The following is a 20,436-nucleotide window of genomic DNA, read 5'->3' as shown; positions in this document are numbered from 1 at the left end:
CGACACGAGTCCAACAAGCCATGGCTTCTCCCAGAAGAAAAGACAAGGTGCAACTTTGGAGATGCAAACGAAAGTAATGAACAGTTAAAGACTTTCCAGGAAAACATGCTATCAATGCACACCAAAACAAACTAACTGCTACAATCTGTTACTATTACAAAAGTAGATTCCCTCGAAAAGAAATCCGAGCCTACTGTGTAAGACACACAAACAGGGAGTGTGCATTAACAAACCAATAACCAAATCAGCCTTTTGAAAACAAAGTTGCAAAGTTTCGAAGATGAATTGAGAATATTGTCCTAAACGGAAGATGAGGAAAAAGGAGACCTTTCCGGCTATGCGATATCAGAGGAACCTGACATGGATATGTCACCAGAAGATCTGTAACGATGCCATAGGATCAGCTTGAAACAGAATAATGCTAAATACCCACGCTTGGTAATCTTCAGATTGTGGAACTATCAGACCAAAAGAAACATTCTGAGAGCACAGTGGGAAAGGAGATCAAAATCCAGGGCCGGTCCATTCGATTCATCCAGGACCCGTCTGCTAAGCTGAGAGAGAGACGCAAGGAATACATTCTGATCAGACAGTCACTGGAGGAAAAGGGGATGAAGTCTCAGCTCCGCTTCCCGGCAGTGCTGTGGGGATGGAAGGGGAAGAAATAATGGAATTCACAAACGCAGATGAAGGCTTAATCAAGCTACAAGAAACCTTCCCAGTCGAAGGAGGAGAGCCCCCTGCTATGAGAAAAGGGCAAAGTAGGAAAAACAATGAGCGCATTAGGCTATATGCCTAAGACCTGCTTATTGTAAATTGAGACAATATCCTTTTCCCCTCCCCTAATACAATCTATACTATAATTTCCCAAAATAACTGTTCTTCTCTATGAAGTAATGAGAGAAGTAGCCAATGTCAATGGGTTAAATGGATGCTTAAAAGACAATTCAAAGGGGGAAATATACCATGTATGTCAACTGTACTATTGATGTGCGCTTGTGTGGGAGTGTAGGTGTGTATGTGCATATGAATGGGAGTTTGAGGGATGGTGAATATGAATATGTGTAGGAGGGTGGGAGAGAAAGGGTGTGTGGTGGCAAAGGGTATACAGTATAAAACATTTTTTGTTTTTCCCCCATTTATTTAACGAGGTAAGTCAGTTAAGAACATATTTTTATTTTACTATGACGGCCTACACCGGTCAAACCCTCCCCTAACCCGGATGATGCTGGGCCAATTGTGTGCCGCCCTATTACTCCCGATCACAGCCGGTTATGATACAGCCCGGGATCGAACCAGGGTCTGTAGTGATGCCTCTAGCACTGAGATGCAGTTCCTTAGACCGCTGCACCATTCGGGGGCCTTAATATAATTAATTTTCGCATCTATCTAATCACTCTCCTCCTCTCAACTTTTTCCTTCGCTTGTGGACTTCAGTGCACAACACATCAGCTGTCTGTGGCTAGGGCTATTGCGGTGACCGTATTACCGCCACACCAGCGGTCACGGGTCATGAAGGCAGTCAAATTCCACGTGACCGTTTAGTCACGGTAAGTAGGCTTCTCCAAGCTCTGATGCTGCTGATGGTCATCAGTAGCCTACCAAACTTGCTAACTGCCTGGTACACAGCACTCTATTGTCCCTCTAATCACTCTCAGATCAATGCAAATGTATTCAAAAATCTAATCAAACACTTCATGAGAGCCCATGAGCTCATTTTGCACAACATTTCAGTGATGGCCTTTACTAAAAAGAGGAGAATCCCATTAGCTTTCTATAGGCTAAGCCTACTATATTTATTTCTCAACTTTCCGAATTTGAAGCCTAGCCTACCTGGCTGGCATTAAAATAAACCACGGGGAAAAGCGTCCTCCATTCGCTATTTAAATCAAATAAAAATCCCCCGTTGACCCTGTTTCGATACAGGTGCATGACGTATATTATTTAGTGTATGTAAAGACAGGATTTAATCAAGAATAGTCTGATATGTGACAATATTAGTCTGTCACTTGTGAATTATGTATTATAACTTGAGAATGATGCCCAGCATAAGAAACAATGCCTTTTTTGAATCACAGTCGCACACCTCATTTAGCCCAGCCTATAGAACTATATGTTTTAATAAGGTTTGTATCACAACTAAAGTGGCCAAATAGCATCTTAAAATTAAGCATACTAATCCGCTTTACAAGGGGTGTAGAGCCTAACTGGCAGCTTTGTTCAGTTGTATTCTTCATACTATTAAATAATGCCACGGAATTCTAAGCGAATCTTGTTTGCTAAATGATCTAGTGTAGCCACAGCCATTCGGCATAGCCAGATCAGGACCTAACATAAGGACAACTCAGAGTATGCTATTCTGTTCTTCTGAAATAGATGACATTTTCTTCATATCATGCTTCTTTAGAACTGTCTAAAATAAGAAATGTATTTATTGTGAAGGTGTAGGCTATATCACATGGATTTATTATACTTTTTATTATGTATTATGTTCCAAAGATCTGCATCAGTGGCTTGTAGGCTATGTGTGGAAGCCACGAGATGCTAAATGTGTTTATGTAAATGAACGTTCAATTACTGTGAGACTGACAGTTATTTGCTTGACAATCACCAGCTGTCTAAATTTTGTGACCGACACAGCCCTATCTGTGACCAGGCGAAAAAAACTTTCCATGCCAAACCTTTATATCATGACCACTAACCGCTGCACACAGCCTTCATTGTTGTCACGTCATAGTCAACATACTGTATATACTAGAACTAATGCGTTAGTCAACCCGCTATAATCATGCAGAACAGTGTACAGTCAGCAGCAAGCAGTTTAGCAGTTACACCAGTGGGCCCCGGTGGCAATGCATTTATAAAACCAAAAGCTTACCTTGAATTGGAAGCGTTCCAGTGTTGGATAGCCATAGCCAGCTAGCTAACATAGCATCCCTCACTGTTTAAGCCGGGTGTTTGAGTCGGCTTAACTAGATAGCTGCATTCGATGCTAGCTAAGTAAGTGAAAGTGAAAAGAAATATTCTACGAAATATAGCTAGCTCTCTCTTGCTTTTCCTTAATTTTGTAAAAAATGTATTTGTTCAAATCTGTTCAACTATTGTCTTTCTCTCTCTGATTCAACTACTCATCACATGTTATGCACTGCAGTGCTAGCTAGCTGTAGCTTACGCTTTCAGTACTAGATTCATTCTCTGACCTTTTGATTGGGTGGACAACATGTCAGTTTATGCTGCAAGAGCTTTGATAGGTTGGAGGATGTCCTCCGGAAGTTGTCATAATTACTGTGTAAGTCCATGGAATGGGGTGAGACCCATGAGCCTCCTAGGTTTTATATTTGTTTTGTTATACCAGATATATAACCTTGTTACCAGGCGTGTTCTGTAGAGTAGGGGCTTAGGTGGTGGTCGTGGATCACTGTCCTGACGAGGCAATAGTCTCTAACACTGCCCAACACACGCTCTGGATTATAATCTTTGGAAAGGGGTTAGTGCAGAGCAAACATAGTCACATAATCTAGTAGGATTTACCCACCAAACACGTGGTTCTCTCAATGTCTCTCAAACATCTGGGGTGTATTCACTAGGAACCAAACAGAACCCAACAGGGAGGGACCTACCTGAATATGTCAATTAGAAACTCATTTTTGTTGCAAAACATTTTGCAACTGTTTGATAGGGTTTGGACTAACGATTACACCACTGGGCAATGCCAGGTGGCTGAGGAGGAATAGGCCTGCTTATCCCACTTCTGACACCATGATGCGTTAAAGTTGTATGGATGAGAGAGTGAGACGTGAGTCAAGTGAACATATTTAATGAGAAAATATATTGGCAACAACACTTGAACTTGACCAATCCAGAATTGACACGTATGTTTGCTTATAGTTTAAAGGAGAAGGTCTTTCTGTGACCCTGTAGTGTAGCCTAACTCATATGGACTCTATTTGTGGCGGTGGCTCCAGCCTTTTGCCCCGCTTCACACACAGTGACACAGCGGGGGGTTGGTGTTCTCACGCTTTAACACATTATTTCACCTTTAACCTTTCTGCTACATGAGCGCTGAGATGATATTATCACAATTTCAAAGACACAGAAGCACACATTGCACCGAACGCACTCAGGGGGCCTCTGATGTGTAATTATGAAGAGATGGTTTCCCTAAAGCATCTTGAGGCTAAATTCACCATTAGAACCATAAGATGCTTTTGGGAAACGGGGCCATGGTCGTTTGAAGTTAGATGACTTCTATCACAGTAACCACTACAGTCACCCAGTGGACCCCAATAAACTGAATGAAGAATGTTCAAAGTACGTGTATCCGTTTTTGTGGCCTATTGGGCATTGATCAAGCCTCTGTACGTAATCTGCGTATGGCATATTTTCAAGATAGTAAAGATAATTATTTCCTGAACTTTGGTTTTTTAGGAACATGTGTTGGGCTTCTAATGTACAGTAAGTCTGAGTCTTTAACCTTCCTCTCCTCAAAGTGTAACCTCTTCAAGGCATAGCCGAACACATGTAAACTCTCAGGATCACACACTCACACAGAAATGAGAAGCTGCTGCAGCTGCTTTTGGTGGATTCTGGAATTTTCAGGCCTGCCCTGTTGGCCAGAGTTCTTACTTCCTAACTGGCTATGTGTGTTTGTTCAGGCTATGTATGTGTGTGTGGGAGGGGTTTGGGGGGGGGGTCTTGTTTTTGGGGGCTGGAGAACGGTCGCAGCTCACTGAAGGAGTGTTTTCCCAGCGTGGGAAAGAAGAGGCTCGTCTCTCTTTCAGCCGGTATAGGACAGGACTGGGCCATACAAGGGCTGAAACTCCCAATGCCAAACTCCAAACTTCAAACTTTTTGTGGGTTACTTTGCTGTAGTTAATGTAGTTTCGGTGTGTTTTACTGAAAGGAGCCAAGGAGTGCAGTAGTAGTAGGAGTTCTCTGTGCTGGGACTGGGAGGAGATGGGCAGTAGCTGAGGAATATTTCTCCCGGACCGGGCAGAGCAGGGGCGACAGCAGAGCCGGGTAGGGCAGATATGTATCTTTCGGGCAGTGAGGAGTCTGACTTGGTGAGTAGACACAACATCACAAACACATACTGTAAACATACTTAGCCTACACATTCTGAGGCTATCTGTCTGTATGCTGCACAGATTCAGCAGTTGTTATCTCATTCTCTCTTGTTCTTTCTTACTCTCCGCTCTCAACAATGGAGAAGAGTTCTGGAATCCTGAAGAATTTTGTTTTTACACCAAATTCCAAAGGGCATAATCTTGGGCTTCCTATTTTGTCTCCTTAGAACTTTTCCTGGAAATCAGTGTGTTGCTCGAGAGTGTCGCGGCTCTGGCTCTTATGTAGCCTGCCTACAAGGGTAATTTTAGGGGTAGCGGATTATTTGGGCATCTTGTCTGAATTTGCGACTCGAGGTTACTAGCCTGAAGTGGAAAGCTGCGACAGTTGTTAACGGCTCATGTGACGTTAGGAAAATAAACACCTGGGACATGAGAAATGCCTGGTCCTCTGGTTACAGAGACTGTTTAGTTAGTGAACACATAGCATTTACAAGGCCCACTTTCTTTAGCCATGGCTATTCAGAACTCTGTTTTTTTTTCTCTGCCTTTGCTTATCTGCCTCTTTCCGACTGTAAAGATCTTTGTATCATATTACTTCTGACTCAAGGCTATTTATTTGATGGAGGCTATGAAAGCAACATAATTTGATTTAAAACATGAACCGACCATTTCAAGGTTTACTACATAGTTTTCTGTGCATTTTCTTAATACTCTAGTTCATCTAGTTACCTCTTTCTTTGAACCCCTTAAAGGGATACTTCGGGATTTCCCGATTTTGGGTAATATTCTACTTACCCAGAGTCAGACAAACTCTTGGATACCATTTTTATGTCTCTGCATGCAGTTTGAAGGAAGTTGAAGGTAGCATATCGTTAGCTTAGCGCAATTGCTGAAAGTCAATGGGCAGGTACGAGCCAGCTCCTGTCAAAAGCAGGGAAGTAGACCTTTTAACTACTCTAAAACTGAGTGACTAGCACTTTGTACTCTAAGTATTCTTTACAAGTATATATTAAATCATAATATTTTGATTTATAGTTGTTTTTAAACCATTGCTTTTTTCTTTTTTCCCCCACCAAACTATGCATTTCAGTCAACCGCTGTGACGTTGGGCACATTGGATGCAAGAATAGGTTGTGCGGTAGTGTAAACACAGCTGGCCAGCTGAGACAGCAGGACAGTGGCAGTTTTGAGCGAGTTCGCTAGATATCAAGTAAGCAAACTGTGAGAAGAGTACAACAACAGACTGTCATTGCAAAATTAAAATCACTGTAGTCATCATAAAACTACCACTACAATCGCAGTACAGTTATCACAAAACTACCACTAACCGGTCCCGAACATCATCATAAAGGGAATAAATGTGAATTAAACAAATACCCAGTGCAACAATGCTGTAAAGTTAGGAGGAGATATGCACCTTTAAATGTATTTGTCACGGATATAAAGCGCTCCGCACGTCATCCTTTGTCAACAGTATAAAACAAAAAGACAGGAAAGCGACAGCAACAAAATCCTGTATGGTAATACTTGAGCTACAGTGGCAGTGCAGGTGCAATGCTGAAAGGGAGGCACCGCGAGACCCAACCCGTTGCTGGCAGCAGTTGCCCGAATGGCATATCTATAACTGGACTACAAGATGTAGAAAAACCTTGATGGCCCCAATGAAGAAATTGTTCAATGATTGATCTGTAAGTAGTCCTACAAAGTGCACGCTCTCAAATACCATACGCGGTGCAAAAGATTGTTGGACTTCTATGACTGCGCTGTCATACGTCACATTGATGAGAAGTGGGACATGAAGTCCCATGTACTACAGAGAACTGAGAACGTGAAAGAGAGGCACACAGCAGAAAACTGCATCATTTTTTAAAATTTAACTAGGCAAATCAGTTCAGAATGCATTCTTGTTTACGGCCTACCCCAGACAACATTGGGCCAATTGTGCGCTGCCCTATGGGACTCCCAATCACAGCTGGATGTGATGCAGCCTGGATTTGAACCAGGGTTAGGCATAAGGTTAACAGTTTATAACCACATTTTAAGAAAATGAATTGTAGAAATAGGCAGGGTAAATGACTTTGTAGGCTGTGGTAACTAGTGACGACCATCTGGTAGGTAGCCAGGTCTTGGGTAGATTGAACTGCATTACACCTTAGAGGTCATATGCAGGACCATATCTGAATTGTGAATTCATGTCATTTTCATTAAATGGCAGTTTAAAGGTTAAGAACATTTGTCACATCCCTAATGTAAGCGTGTGTATGCGTGTGTATGCGTGTGTATGCGTGTGTGTGCGTGTGTATGCGTGTGTATGCGTGTGTGCGTGTGTGTGCGTGTGTGTGCGTGTGTATGCGTGTGTATGCGTGTGTATGCGTGTGTATGCGTGTGTATGCGTGTGTATGCGTGTGTGTGCGTGTGTATGCGTGTGTGTGCTGTGTGTGTGTGTGTATATGTGTGTGTGTGTGTGCGTGTGTATGCGTGTGTATGCGTGTGTATGCGTGTGTATGCGTGTGTATGCGTGTGTGTGTGCGCGTGTATGCGTGTGTGTGCGCGTGTATGCGTGTGTGTGCTGTGTGTGTGTGTGTGTGTGTGTGTGTGTGTGCTGTGTGTGTGCTGTGTGTGTGCTGTGTGTGTATGTGTGTGTGTGTGTGTGTGTGTATGCGTGTGTGTGCTGTGTGTGTGCTGTGTGTGTGTGTGTGTGTGTGTGTGTGTGTGTGTGTGTGTGTGTGTGTGCGCGTGTGTTAAATGGTGTTTGATGTAGAGGTCGACCGATTATGATTTTTCAAAGCCGATACCGATACCGATTATTGGAGGACCCGAACAGCCGATACCGATTAATCAGCCGATTTAAAAAAAGAAAATGTATTTGTAATAATGACAATTACAACAATACTGAATGAACACTTATTTTAACTTAATATAATACATCAATAAAATCTATTTAGCCTCAAGTAAATAATGAAACATGTTAAATTTGGTTTAAATAATGCAAAAACAAAGTGTTGGAGAAGAAAGTAAAAGTGCAATATGTGCTATGTAAGAAAGCTAACGTTTCAGTTCCTTGCTCAGAACATGAGAAAGCTGGTGGTTCCTTTTAACATGAGTCTTCAATATTCCCAGGTAAGAAGTATTAGGTTGTAGTTATTATAGGAATTATAGGACTATTTCCCTCTATACCATTTGATTTGTATTTCATTAACCTTTGACTATTGGATGTTCTTATAAGCACTTTAGTATTGCCAGTGTAACAGTATAGCTTCCGTCACTCTCCTCGCTCCTCCCTGGGCTCGAACCAGGAACACAACAACAACAGCCACCATCAAAGCAGCGTTATCCATGCAGAGCAAGGGGAACAACTACTAGAAGGCTCAGAGCGAGTGACGTTTGAAACGCTATTAGCGCACGCTAACTAGCTAGCCATTTCACTTCGGTTACACCAGCCTCATCTCGGGAGTTGATAGGCTTGAAGTCATAAACAGCGCAATGCTTGACGCACAACGAAGAGCTGCTGGCAAAACGCACGAAAGTGCTGTTTGAATTCATGTTTACGCGCCTGCTTCTGCCTACCACCGCTCAGTCAGATACTTAGATCAACCATGTGTAGTTAACTAGTGTTTATGATTGATTACTTTTTATAAGATAAGTTTAATGCTAGCTAGCAACTTACCTTGGCTTACTGCATTCGCGTAACAGGCAGTCTCCTTGTGGAGTGCAACAAGAGAGAGGCAGGTCGTTATTGCGTTGGACTAGTTAACTGTAAGGTTGCAAGATTCGATCCCCCGAGCTGACAAGATGAAAATCTGTCGTTCTGCCCCTGAACGAGGCAGTTAACCCACTGTTCCTAGGCCATCATTGAAAATAAGAATGTGTTCTTAACTGACTTGCCTAGTTAAATAAAGGTCTAAAAAAATAAAAAATAATAATAATAGATTTTTTTTAATCGGCAAATCGGTGCCCAAACATACCGATTTCCGATTGTTATTAAAACTTGAAATCAGCCCTAATTAATCGGCCATTCCGATTAATCGGTCGACCTGTAGTTTGATGTGTGTGACTGAGTAGACAGTGCTGAGATCTGAGCCCTCTGTGTGTTATTGACAGTCAGAATGAGATGACTGTCATGAGCTATCCTCACTCCCATAACCAATCCTACTTCAAACAGTAGCCTCACATATGTGCATTCTAAATGGCACCCTATTCCCTATTTGGTGCACTACTTTTTACACCTAATTAACTCTGTCCATGTGAAAGGTTGGCCTTAAAAAGGAACTGAAAATGTTTTAACTACTTTGCCGATATGAAACAGACAATCAGAATATCAGTCAAAAGTAGGTTCTATTTGACTCAAAATTCCATGGAATCTGACCAAAACAATGGAAATGCCATGGAAATGCCATGGGGGGAATCATCCTGAATCTTCTCATTGCCCCCAGCAAAATGATCCTATATTTAGGCTGTTGTTTATATGTGTATTTCACACCATGTTGAGGTGAAAATCTGTGTATAATGCGTGTATGGATGTCAACCTCAATACATGTTCATGTCATCGTCACCAATCAACTTTGACTACCAACACCGATTTCGGTATGCTAGCTATGCTAACAGCTTATACGAATGGGAGTCATCGTTTAGTAGTTACTTCTTCTAAACCTGAAAAGGGACATCTTCTACATATTTTGCATCTAAAACCGGCAAATATATCCAAAAAGGGGCTTTATTCCGCATTCAAAACAACTGGGAACTAGGAACTCTGAAATCTCCGACTTCCGAATTCAATGTGTTCAAGAACACTGGGAACTCGGTAAAAACTAGCTCCGACTGATTATTTGGGGAATGGTCATCCTACTCGGAATTCTAAGTCAGAAACTCGGGCATGTTTCTTGAGGTTCAGCTTTCCAACCTGAAGATCACTGATGTCATAAAACATGTTTTAGTCCCTGGTTGTCTTGAAAGCACCTCAAGTAATCACATTGTGGGCCTGTCACAATGCATCAATCATGACATATTTTATGAATGTCCACTTTGTTAGATCAGATTTGTTGAATTTGTGCCAATTCCGACGTTCTTCTATCTCCTACTTTCTGTTTTCCATGTATTGAACTGGATGCAGTTCAATACATGATTCATATAATTCACCAATACAATTCTTGGTAGTCAAACAAATATTGCTATCAGGATGTAAATCACAGCTGGCCAGGTACATTGTTTGCTACCTCCAGCCATTGGCATGCACTTTTTCAGTTTCAATTACACAATATTTTGGACAAAATCTGACAAAATGTCAAAGGCCTGGAATGTCAGTACAACCAAACTAGCCAGGGCAATGATTACAAGTCAGTCATAACGTGGCTAATAGGTTAGCTTATTATATTTATTTAGCTATTTATATTGCTAGCTTAAAAGCACAGAACTTACGTTGGACAAGTGGGTGAGTGGCTGACTTTTTCACCCCATATCTTTTTACAGTGGCTACAGAGATGTAGGTCATGTGTCATTTGGTTAGCAAGCAAGAAATGTCAATCACTTCGCTAACTAGCTATGCTGAACTTGAATGACTGTTATCCACAGTTAGCTTACGGGGCTCCCGAGTGGAACAACGGTGTAAGGCACTGCATCTCAGTGGAGTCACTACAGACCCTGGTACGATTCCAGGCTGTATCACAACTGGCTGTGATTGGGAGTCCCATAGGGCGGCGCACAATTGGCCTAGTGTCTTCCTGGGTAGGGTCTGGCCAGGGTCGGTCGTCATTGTAAATAAGAATTTGTTCTTAACTGACTTGCCTAATTAAAAAAATAACAAAATAATAATATATCTTAGTTGTCAATCAAATGTATTTGCCATCGATCAACTGGGCAGGCAGCATGGGGATTAGGACAATCAGACATTGGCAGGCAAGCTGCAGAAGGGTGAGCAGGCTACGATTCAGTGCAATTTTGACAGCCAACTACAAGTTTTTTTTAAGTTTGAGAAGGTTTACCTACTGTTCCCTCATTAGATTTTAGCTCATCTTGCTTTGGCTAATATTAGTTGTATATATGTAAAGACACCTGTTCACCCACGACTGCGTGGCCAAATACGACTCCAACAACATCATTAAGTTTGCTGATGACACAACAGTGGTAGGCCTGATTACCGACAACGATGAGACAGCCTATAGGGAGGAGGTCAGAGACCTTGCAGTGTGGTGCCAGGACAACAACCTTGCCCCTCAATGTGAGCAAGACAAAGGAGCTGATCGTGGACTACAGGAAAAGGCGGGCCGAACAGGCCCCCATTAACATCGATGGGGCTGAAGTGGACCGGGTCAAGAGTTTCAAGTTCCTTGGTGTCCACATCACCAACAAACTATCATGGTCCAAACACACCAAGACAGTCGTGAAGAGGGCACAGCAACACCTTTTCCCCATCAGGAGACTAAAAAGATTTGGCATGGGTCTCCAGATCCTCAAAAAGTTCTACAGCTGCACCATCGAGAGCATCACTGCCTGGTATGGCAACTGCTTGGCGCTACAGAGGGTAGTGTGTACAGCCCAGTATTTAGTCAGCCACCAATTGTGCAAGTTCTCCCACTTAAAAATATGAGAGAGGCCTGTAATTTTCATCAAAGGTACACTTCAACTATGACAGACAAAATGAGAAAAAAAATCCAGAAAATCACATTATAGGATTTTTTATTAATTTATTTGTAAATTATGGTGGAAAATAAGTATTTGGTCAATAACAAAAGTTTATCTCAATACTTTGTTATATACATTGCCCTTTGAGGCAATGACAGAGGTCAAACGTTTTCTGTAAGTCTTCACAAGGTTTTCACACACTGTTGCTGGTATTTTGGCCCATTCCTTCATGCAGATCTCCTCTTGAGCAGTGATGTTTTGGGGCTGTTGCTGGGCAACACGGACTTTCAACTCCCTCCAAATATTTTCTATGGGGTTGAGATCTGGAGACTGGCTAGGCCACTCCAGGACCTTGAAATGCTTCTTACGAAGCCACTCCTTCGTTGCCTGGGCGGTGTGTTTGGGATCATTGTCATGCTGAAAGACCCAGCCACGTTTAATCTTCAATGCCCTTGCTGATGGAAGGAGGTTTTCACACAAAATCTCACGATACATGGCCCCATTCATTCTTTTCTTTACACGGATCAGTCATCCTGGTCCCTTTGCAGAAAAACATGTTTCCACCCCCATGCTTCCCAGTGGGTATGGTGTTCTTTGGATGCAACTCAGCATTCTTTGTCCTCCAAACATGACGAGTTGAGTTTTTACCAGAAAGGTCTATTTTGGTTTCATCTGACCATATGACATTCTCCCAATCTTCTTCTGGATCATCCAAATGCTCTCTAGCAAACTTCAGACGGGCCTGGACATGTACTGGCTTAAGCAGGGGGACACGTCTGGCACTGCAGGATTTGAGTCCCTGGCGGCATAGTATGTTACTGATTGTAAGGCTTTGTTACTTGGTCCCAGTTCTCTGCAGGTCATTCACTAGGTCCCCCCGTGTGGCTCTGGGATTTTTGATCACCGTTCTTGTGATCATTTTGACCCCACGGGGTGAGATCTTGCGTGGAGCCCCAGATCGAGGGAGATTATCAGTGGTCTTGTATGTCTTCCATTTCCTAATAATTGCTCCCACAGTTGATTTCTTCAAACCAAGCTGCTTACCTATTGCAGATTCAGTCTTCCCAGCCTGGTGCAAGTCTACAATTTTGTTTCTGGTGTCCTTTGACAGCTCTTTGGTCTTGGCCATAGTGGAGTTTGGAGTGTGACTGTTTGAGGTCGTGGACAGGTGTCTTTTATACTGATAGCAAGTTCAAACAGGTGCCATTAATACAGGTAACGAGTGGAGGACAGAGGAGCCTCTTAAAGTAGAAGTTACAGGTCTGTGAGAGCCAGAAATCTTGCTTGTTTGTACTTATTTTCCACCATAATTTGCAAATAAATTCATTAAAAATCCTACAATGTGATTTTCTGGATTTTCTTTCTCATTTTGTCTGTCATAGTTGAAGTGTACCTATGGTGAAAATTACAGGCCTCTCTCATCTTTTTAAGTGGGAGAACTTGCACAATTGGTGGCTGACTAAATACTTTTTTGCCCCACTGTATCTATGGCAGCTATTAGTCTACTATAGCTCAAATTGGCTTGGTTGGTTGCGGTCTCTCGTCTCTCCCTCCCTCCCTGTTCCCATGTCACTCGCTCACACTCACAGTAGCCTAGACACACAGCACAGCCTCTGCTCTCGACCTGCTCTCCCTCAAGCTTTGTCAGCTCTGGTTAATTAAGTAGCATAAAAATGTACTTTTCTGTTGCTTCCCTCACTTGGATCGGACCGGGTTTGGATCCGACCAGGTCTATACGGAACGGGTGTAGTTGTCCTCGGTCCTTCAGAATGGGTCTCTATATTGTAAAATGTATTTATGCATATTGGGTCCGGATAGGAAAGCCCAGGTCCATTTCGGAACTCTTTGCATCCGTGAAGTCCTCTAGCGTGTCCGTCTGTCTGTCTGTCTGTCTGTCTGTCTGTCTGTCTGTCTGTCTGTCTGTCTGTCTGTCTGTCTGTCTGTCTGTCTGTCTGTCTGTCTGTCTGTCTGTCTGTCTGTCTGTCTGTGTGTATGTGTGGATATCTCTGTGTCTGTATCAGTCTGTCCTTATGAGTCTGTGACTGTGTCTGTGACACTGTGTGTCTGTGACAGATGCTGTTGTCTATCTCCTTGCTCCCCAGTTGACTCATTTGGGGTGTGAGAGAGAGCTGGAGACAGACAGCCCAGCAAACCGGGAACGTTCCCAGGACATTAGCTAACATTCCCATTAAGTTCTAGTTAGGGTTTTATCTAACATTAGGATGATAACATCCAAAAAACATTCAAATAATGTTTTTGATAACAAAATGTGTTATTTGTTCTCCTAACATTTACCAAATGGTTGTGCACAACATCTGTAACAACCACCACAGAACATTCCCCTAAGGTTCTTATTCGGTTTCCAGGTAATGTAATAACAAAATGTGTTCTGGGAAAGTTTTTGCAAAATCTGGCAACTGTTTTATACAAACATAGTATAATCATCCGCACACGTTTGGGGCAACCTAATCAATGTTCTGGGAACATTCACAGAACCAATTGTTGGTTTGCTGGGAGACGACCTGACCAGCTGTCTCCTCCCAATCGTCTGCTGTTTGCTGTTCCAGTCCTACTAGCCTGCAAATACCAATGACACACATACTGACACATGTATAGAAATACTTTTTATTTTGTATTTATGTACATGGGTGGGACAGAAGAGAGGGATATCGCATAGAAAGTGAGTGGCAGAACAGGTGATTAAACGCGTTGCGTCCGCGGGGAATGTGTGGTCTGGGGATGCGAGCACCACCTCTAGACAAGCCCCCCAGCACATCTATACTCTGTTCACAAAGCTGGATTTAAAGTATCTGTAGGATTTTTTTATCATGGACACGTCTTTGTAGTTCTTACTGTTAACAGGAGGTGGATGTGCTCTGGAGTTTTGTATCGACACATTGATCTGAGTTACAACACTGAGAGACAGCCACAGAGCCAATCTCTTATGTGCTTGTGTGCGTCCCGTGTGCACGCGCGCGTCCGTCCTCGCGTCCGTCCTCGTGTCCGTCCTCGTGTCCGTCCTCGTGTGCACGCGTGTGTAATCTGTCTGACTCAGCCGGTTGAGGACACATCTCTGCGTAAATGAAATGGAACGTGACCGGTGCCTATTTCCTGATGCCTTAAGTGACAGAGAGCAGACTATAGTAATTCTGATATGGACACGTATTACATTGCAGGGTTGTTACTAAACAACACAACTGACTGCGGAGGAGCAGAATGACCCTAGACAGTGGTACAGAGTGTAATTCACACTGAGTCCAGACTGCTAGGACACACACTCACAGTACTGGCAGTCGTGTTAATGGGTCTGGTGTTCTGGCATTGTCTGTTGCTGCAGTTATTAAGATGGACAGGGATGGACTGGGACCAGAAAACTGCTCATATTTTTTTTTTCTCTGCGCCCCAATTATTATCCAAATAATGATCATTCTGCACAAAAACCCAAGTGTAGCCACTGGGCTAAATATGGACCAGCCATCTGGCATTTGCCCAAACTTCCCTATGGCCAATTTGTTTCTGAGGATGGAGCTAAAAGTCTCACCAGACAGTCCTCTCATAACCAGCCCGGTGCTCATCAATCATCCACAGACACCGCCTGCCTCCTACACCCAGCTCCTGACACAATATTAATGACGCAATCACAATGAACGAGTGCAGCACACAGCCCCATGGCTCGTTTCATAACCATATTCCATGAATCAAACCACATTCCTTCATCAGCTCCCTGCCTATTGAGGTGGGTTGATTATTGCCTCTATGGTGCCCCTAGTGTTGTGTTACTGCATGGTCCCCTCCTCTCTCATTTCAAAGCAGTGTGCTCCTAAGCAACCCCCCTGGCTTTTAACCATCCCTTTAACCCCATGTAGTGCACTGCTTTTGACCGGAGTCCTATGTGCTACATAGGGACTAGGGTACCATTTGAGACACAGCCCTGCTCCCTAGGACAGTGTGGTTTGATTGACAGCCGGAGTGTCCATCACCTCAATGGGATGATGCACTTATCTAACGCACAGAGGAAGACACTTGGCATGTGGGATGCTGGGTAAACACTTTCCCTTGTTCGTCCCGGGTTCCCCCTCGAGTGTCACCTTGAAGTCCACGCAGCCAATCCTGCTCCCCGCTCGGCTCCCCACGCCAGAGAAGCCATTACTTAGTACCCCGACCTGCGTACTCACCCTCGGACACAGATATGGAAACACGTGCGGATGTAGGAATGCACGCACCCTTCGTTCATTCAATCATTCTAGCAATCTCTATCTTTACACACTCCCATTTTCTTTTTTTCTCCTTTTTCTCTCTCATTTTCTCTTTCTCTCGCTCTCTCTTTCTCTCTCTCTTTCTCTCTCTCTCTCTCTCTCTCTCACACATACACACACACACACACTTCCTCTCTGTTTCCATTCTTCGTTCATCAGTTCGAGTGGGAAGCAGTGACAGAAGTCAACCATGTGCTCTGACAGAACATCTCTTGTCATGTCTCGCGTTGTGTGCTATTGTCTTTACTCAGTGGAAGAAGACAGTAGTCATAGTGTAATCTATGGGACGATGATTTAATAGACTTTCTGTTGCTGTGAGGGATGTGACATTGACAGGCAGGTGGCTATAAAGCAGCAGCCTCTTGTTCCAGCTTAGAATGAGCACAGCAACTGTCACAAACCAACCACAGGCTCACTGTGGAGTGCGTCCCAAATGGCATCCTATTCCCTGTACAGTGCACTACTTTTGGTATCTGGTCAAAAGTAGTACACTATACAGAGAATAGGGTGCCATTTGGGATACAGGCAGTGTTCCTGAATGCCCACACTTGGGTAGTTCCACCAATTTGTTGCCCTTTGAGAAGTGTGACTTGGTAAAAATAAAACGTTAGATTGCACCAAATTTAAACATTCTGTCATAAAGAGAACATGTACAATGTCACAAAAAACAAGTTTTCCCATTTTCCCATCTAAAGAGGTTAAAGTGGTAATATCAAATCAAATCAAATCAAATTTATTTATATAGCCCTTCATACATCAGCTGATATCTCAAAGTGCTGTACAGAAACCCAGCCTAAAACCCCAAACAGCAAGCAATGCAGGTGTAGAAGCACGGTGGCTAGGAAAAACTCCCTAGAAAGGCCAAAACCTAGGAAGAAACCTAGAGAGGAACCAGGCTATGTGGGGTGGCCAGTCCTCTTCTGGCTGTGCCGGGTGGAGATTATAACAGAACATGGCCAAGATGTTCAAATGTTCAAATGTCCAGCATGGTCGTATAATAATAAGGCAGAACAGTTGAAACTGGAGCAGCAGCACGGTCAGGTGGACTGGGGACAGCAAGGAGTCATCATGTCAGGTAGTCCTGGGGCATGGTCCTAGGGCTCAGGTCCTCCGAGAGAGAGAGAGAGAAAGAGAGAATTAGAGAACGCACACTTAGATTCACACAGGACACTGAATAGGACAGGAGAGGTACTCCAGATATAACAAACTGACCCTAGCCCCCCGACACATTAACTACTGCATCATAAATACTGGAGGCTGAGACAGGAGGGGTCAGGAGACACTGTGGCCCCATCCGAGGACACCCCCAGACTAATATGTAACTTTTTGGGCGAACATACCAAATTCACATAGAAACATGAGTTATAGATCTATGATTCTACTTGAAAGCAAGTCTAAGAAGTGATAGATCTGTTCTATGTGCGCTATTTCTATGCTTCTTAAGTTTTGTTTTTGCGTCTTTTACTTTCGGTTTTGTACACCAGCTTCAAACAGATGAAACAACATTTTGGGTTATGTTAAAGATATTTGACAGCGGTTTAGATGGTACAATGGTTCTCTACACTATACTATCTTATTTTGTCACATAAACTGAAATTAGGTGAACTATTAGAGTGTTATCAACCAGGAAATGGTGAAGCGATTTCTGCGTAGTGCAACTTCAAATAAATAAAAATACTATAAAATGCCAAATAAAGTAACAGGGTTGACCATAACAGGGTGGATGACTTCATCTTAAATCAGCCATAAATCCCCTTGTGATAGGGGGGATGTAAGCATGTTATGTGCAACAGAAAGGGCAACTGAATGCATGCTTAAAAAGACATGACATTTTTGAAACGTTTCAGTTATTTTTACCACAGAACACCAGGAACATTTCCAAAAATAGTAGAACCAGCTCACCTGCTTTTACTATTAAATGTTCAATGTTTCTTTTGAAAAAAAAAATATTTCAAAAGGAATAGATTCACCATATTAAAATGAGAATTCAGTTCACGTAACAGGGTTGACCTTAACACGAGGGACAAGTGTAAATGAATCACATGAAATAAATAATGATCTTCAGAAATTACTTTGTCAAAGTATAGAAGCATTCAATGATGGTTAAAACTCTGAGAAATGTTGGGTTAGCTAAGTGGGTTACAATCTTCCTATAAGTCACAGGGGGTGCACGGAGGGTCAAAAATGCGGAATTCTGGCACTTCTGCAAGTCTTCATTCATATTGAAAGTCTGATTGAATATTCCATGTGGTCTATATTAAAGGGCACTTCATTTAGTTTAACAGGCTTTTGAAATTGATATTGGGGCACAATTTCTACTTAAAGCATCAAAGGGATGTAAAAGGCACTAACTTAGTCTGTTGCTCGAGATTAGAAAACCACATTCTAAGAAATCTGATAATATGGACCAGAAAAAGTTGCGAGAAGGTCATCTCCGCCTTCATAGTACTGCTTCTAAGAATAGGATTTACTGTAACCACAGTTAGAATTATATTTATGTTGCTGGCATCCAATTCAACCTTTGCAAACTCTGTTATTGCCAGGAAGGTTACAAAATTGCTCCAAGTAAAATCAGTGCATTGTTAGATTCCCACGGTGACACGTTATTCCTAACATATTCATGAGCAGAAAACTGTCACTTTGGCTCTTCTCTTTCTGAGGAATATCGGGAAGGCTAGATAATGACTGACTATCCCATGAGAGAGAAGAGGAGAAGGCAGAGGGCAGGGCTGCGACGGGAGGGTGATATAATGTGGAGAGAGAGAGAGGGAAAGTGGGAGAGAGAGAGAGAGAGAGGGAAAGTGGGAGAGAGAGAGAAAGTGGGAGAGAGAGAGAGGGAAAGTGGGAGAGGGAGAGGGAAAGTGGGCGAGAGAGAGAGAGAGATAGGGAAAGTGGGAGAGAGAGAAGAGAGAAAGTGGGAGAGAGAGAGGGAAAGTGGGAGAGAGAGAGAGAGAGAGTGGGAGAGAGAGAGAGAGAGTGGGAGAGGGAGAGGGAAAGTGGGAGAGGAGAGAGAGGGAAAGTGGGAGAGAGAGAGAGGGAGAGAGAGGGAGGGAAAGTGGGAGAGAGAGAGAGAGGAGGGAAAGTGGGAGAGAGGGAAAGGGAAAGAGAGAGAGAGGAAAGTGGAAGAGATAGGGAAAGTGGGAGAGAGAGAGACAGAGACAGAGAGAGAAAGTGGGTGAGAGAGAGAGAGAGGGTAAGTGGGTGAGAGAGAGAGAGAGAGAGAGGGGGAAAGTGAAAGAGAGAGAGAGAGAGAGGGAAAGTGGGAGAGAGAGAGAGAGAGAAAGTGGGTGAGAGAGAGGGAAAGTGGGAGAGAGAGAGAGAGAGAGAGAGGGAAAGTGGGAGAGAAAGAGAGAGAGGGAAATGGGAGAGAGAGAGAGAGAGAGGGGGGGAAAGTGGGAGAGAGAGGGAAAGTGGGGGAGAGAGAGAGAGAGAGAGGGGAAAGTGGGTGAGAGAGAGAGGGAAAGTGGGTGAGAGAGAGAGAGGGAGGGAAAGTGGGAGAGAGAGAGCCAAAGTGGGAGAGAGAGAGAAAGAGGGAGAGTGGGTGAGAGAGAGAGAGAGAGAGGGAAAGTGGGTGAGAGAGAGAGAGAGAGGGGGAACGTGGGAGAGAGAGAAGGAAAGTGGGAGAGAGAGAGAGAGAGAGAGAGAGGGGAAAGTAGGTGAGAGAGAGAGGGAAAGTGGGAGAGAGAGAGAGGGGGAAGTGGGGGGGAGAGAGAGAGAGGGGGGAAAGTAGGAGAGAGAGGGAAAGTGGGAGAGAGAGAGAGAGAGGGGGAAAGTGGGAGAGGGAGAGGGAAAGTGGGAGAGAGAGAGAGGGAAAGTGAGAGGGAAAGAGAGAAGGAGGGAAAGTGGGAGAGAGAGAGAGAGAGAGGGAAAGTGGGAGAGAGAGGGAAAGTGGAAGAGAGAGAGAGAGGGAAAGTGGGAGAGAGAGGGAAAGTGGGAGAGAGAGAGAGAGAGGGGGGGAAAGTGGGAGAGAGAGGGAAAGTGGGAAAGTGGGAGAGAGAGAAAGAGGGAAAGTTGGTGAGAGAGAGAGGGAAAGTGGGTGAGAGAGAGAGAGAGAGAGAGGGAACGTGGGAGAGAGAGAGAGAAGGAAAGTGGGAGAGAGAGAGAGAGAGAGAGCGAGGGAAAGTAGGTGAGAGAGAGAGGGAAAGTGGGAGAGAGAGAGAGGGGGAAAGTGGGAGAGGGAGAGGGAAAGTGGGAGAGAGAGAGAGAGAGAGAGAGGGAAAGAGGAAGGAGAAAGGGAAAGTGGGAGGAAGAGAGAGAAGGAGGGAAAGTGGGAGAGAGAGGGAAAGTGGAAGAGAGAGAGAGGGGAAAGTGGGAGAGATAGGGAAAGTGGGAGAGAGAGAGAGAGAGAGGGGAAAGCGGGTGAGAGAGAGAGAGAGAGGGGGAAAGTGGGAGAGAGAGGGAAAGTGGGAGAGAGAGAGAGAGAGGGAAAGTGGGTGTGAGAGAGAGAGGGAAAGTGGGTGAGAGAGAGAGAGAGAGAGGGAAAGTGGGAGAGAGAG

At 43.8% G+C, this 20,436-nt stretch overlaps 1 protein-coding gene across 7 annotated transcripts in view; it reads left to right on the top strand.

The window, feature by feature from the left end:
* The window catches only part of cacnb2a (calcium channel, voltage-dependent, beta 2a), a 131,644-nt gene that overhangs the window by 42,236 nt on the left and 68,972 nt on the right, over positions 1-20,436 (top strand). The window contains exon 1 of one of the 7 annotated variants that reach the window (XM_024393041.2): positions 4,726-5,063. The exons of the other annotated variants lie outside the window; for them this stretch is intronic. Coding sequence (XP_024248809.1) covers positions 5,031-5,063 — 33 coding nt within the window. The 5' untranslated portion in view covers positions 4,726-5,030. Of the gene's footprint in view, positions 1-4,725; positions 5,064-20,436 lie in introns of those variants that run through there. 7 annotated transcript variants of the gene reach the window in all.

Source organism: Oncorhynchus tshawytscha, linkage group LG29 (genome assembly GCF_018296145.1).
Source record: "Oncorhynchus tshawytscha isolate Ot180627B linkage group LG29, Otsh_v2.0, whole genome shotgun sequence".
Classification (NCBI taxonomy): Eukaryota; Metazoa; Chordata; class Actinopteri; order Salmoniformes; family Salmonidae; genus Oncorhynchus; species Oncorhynchus tshawytscha.
This window is presented reverse-complemented; position numbering and strand designations above follow the sequence as displayed.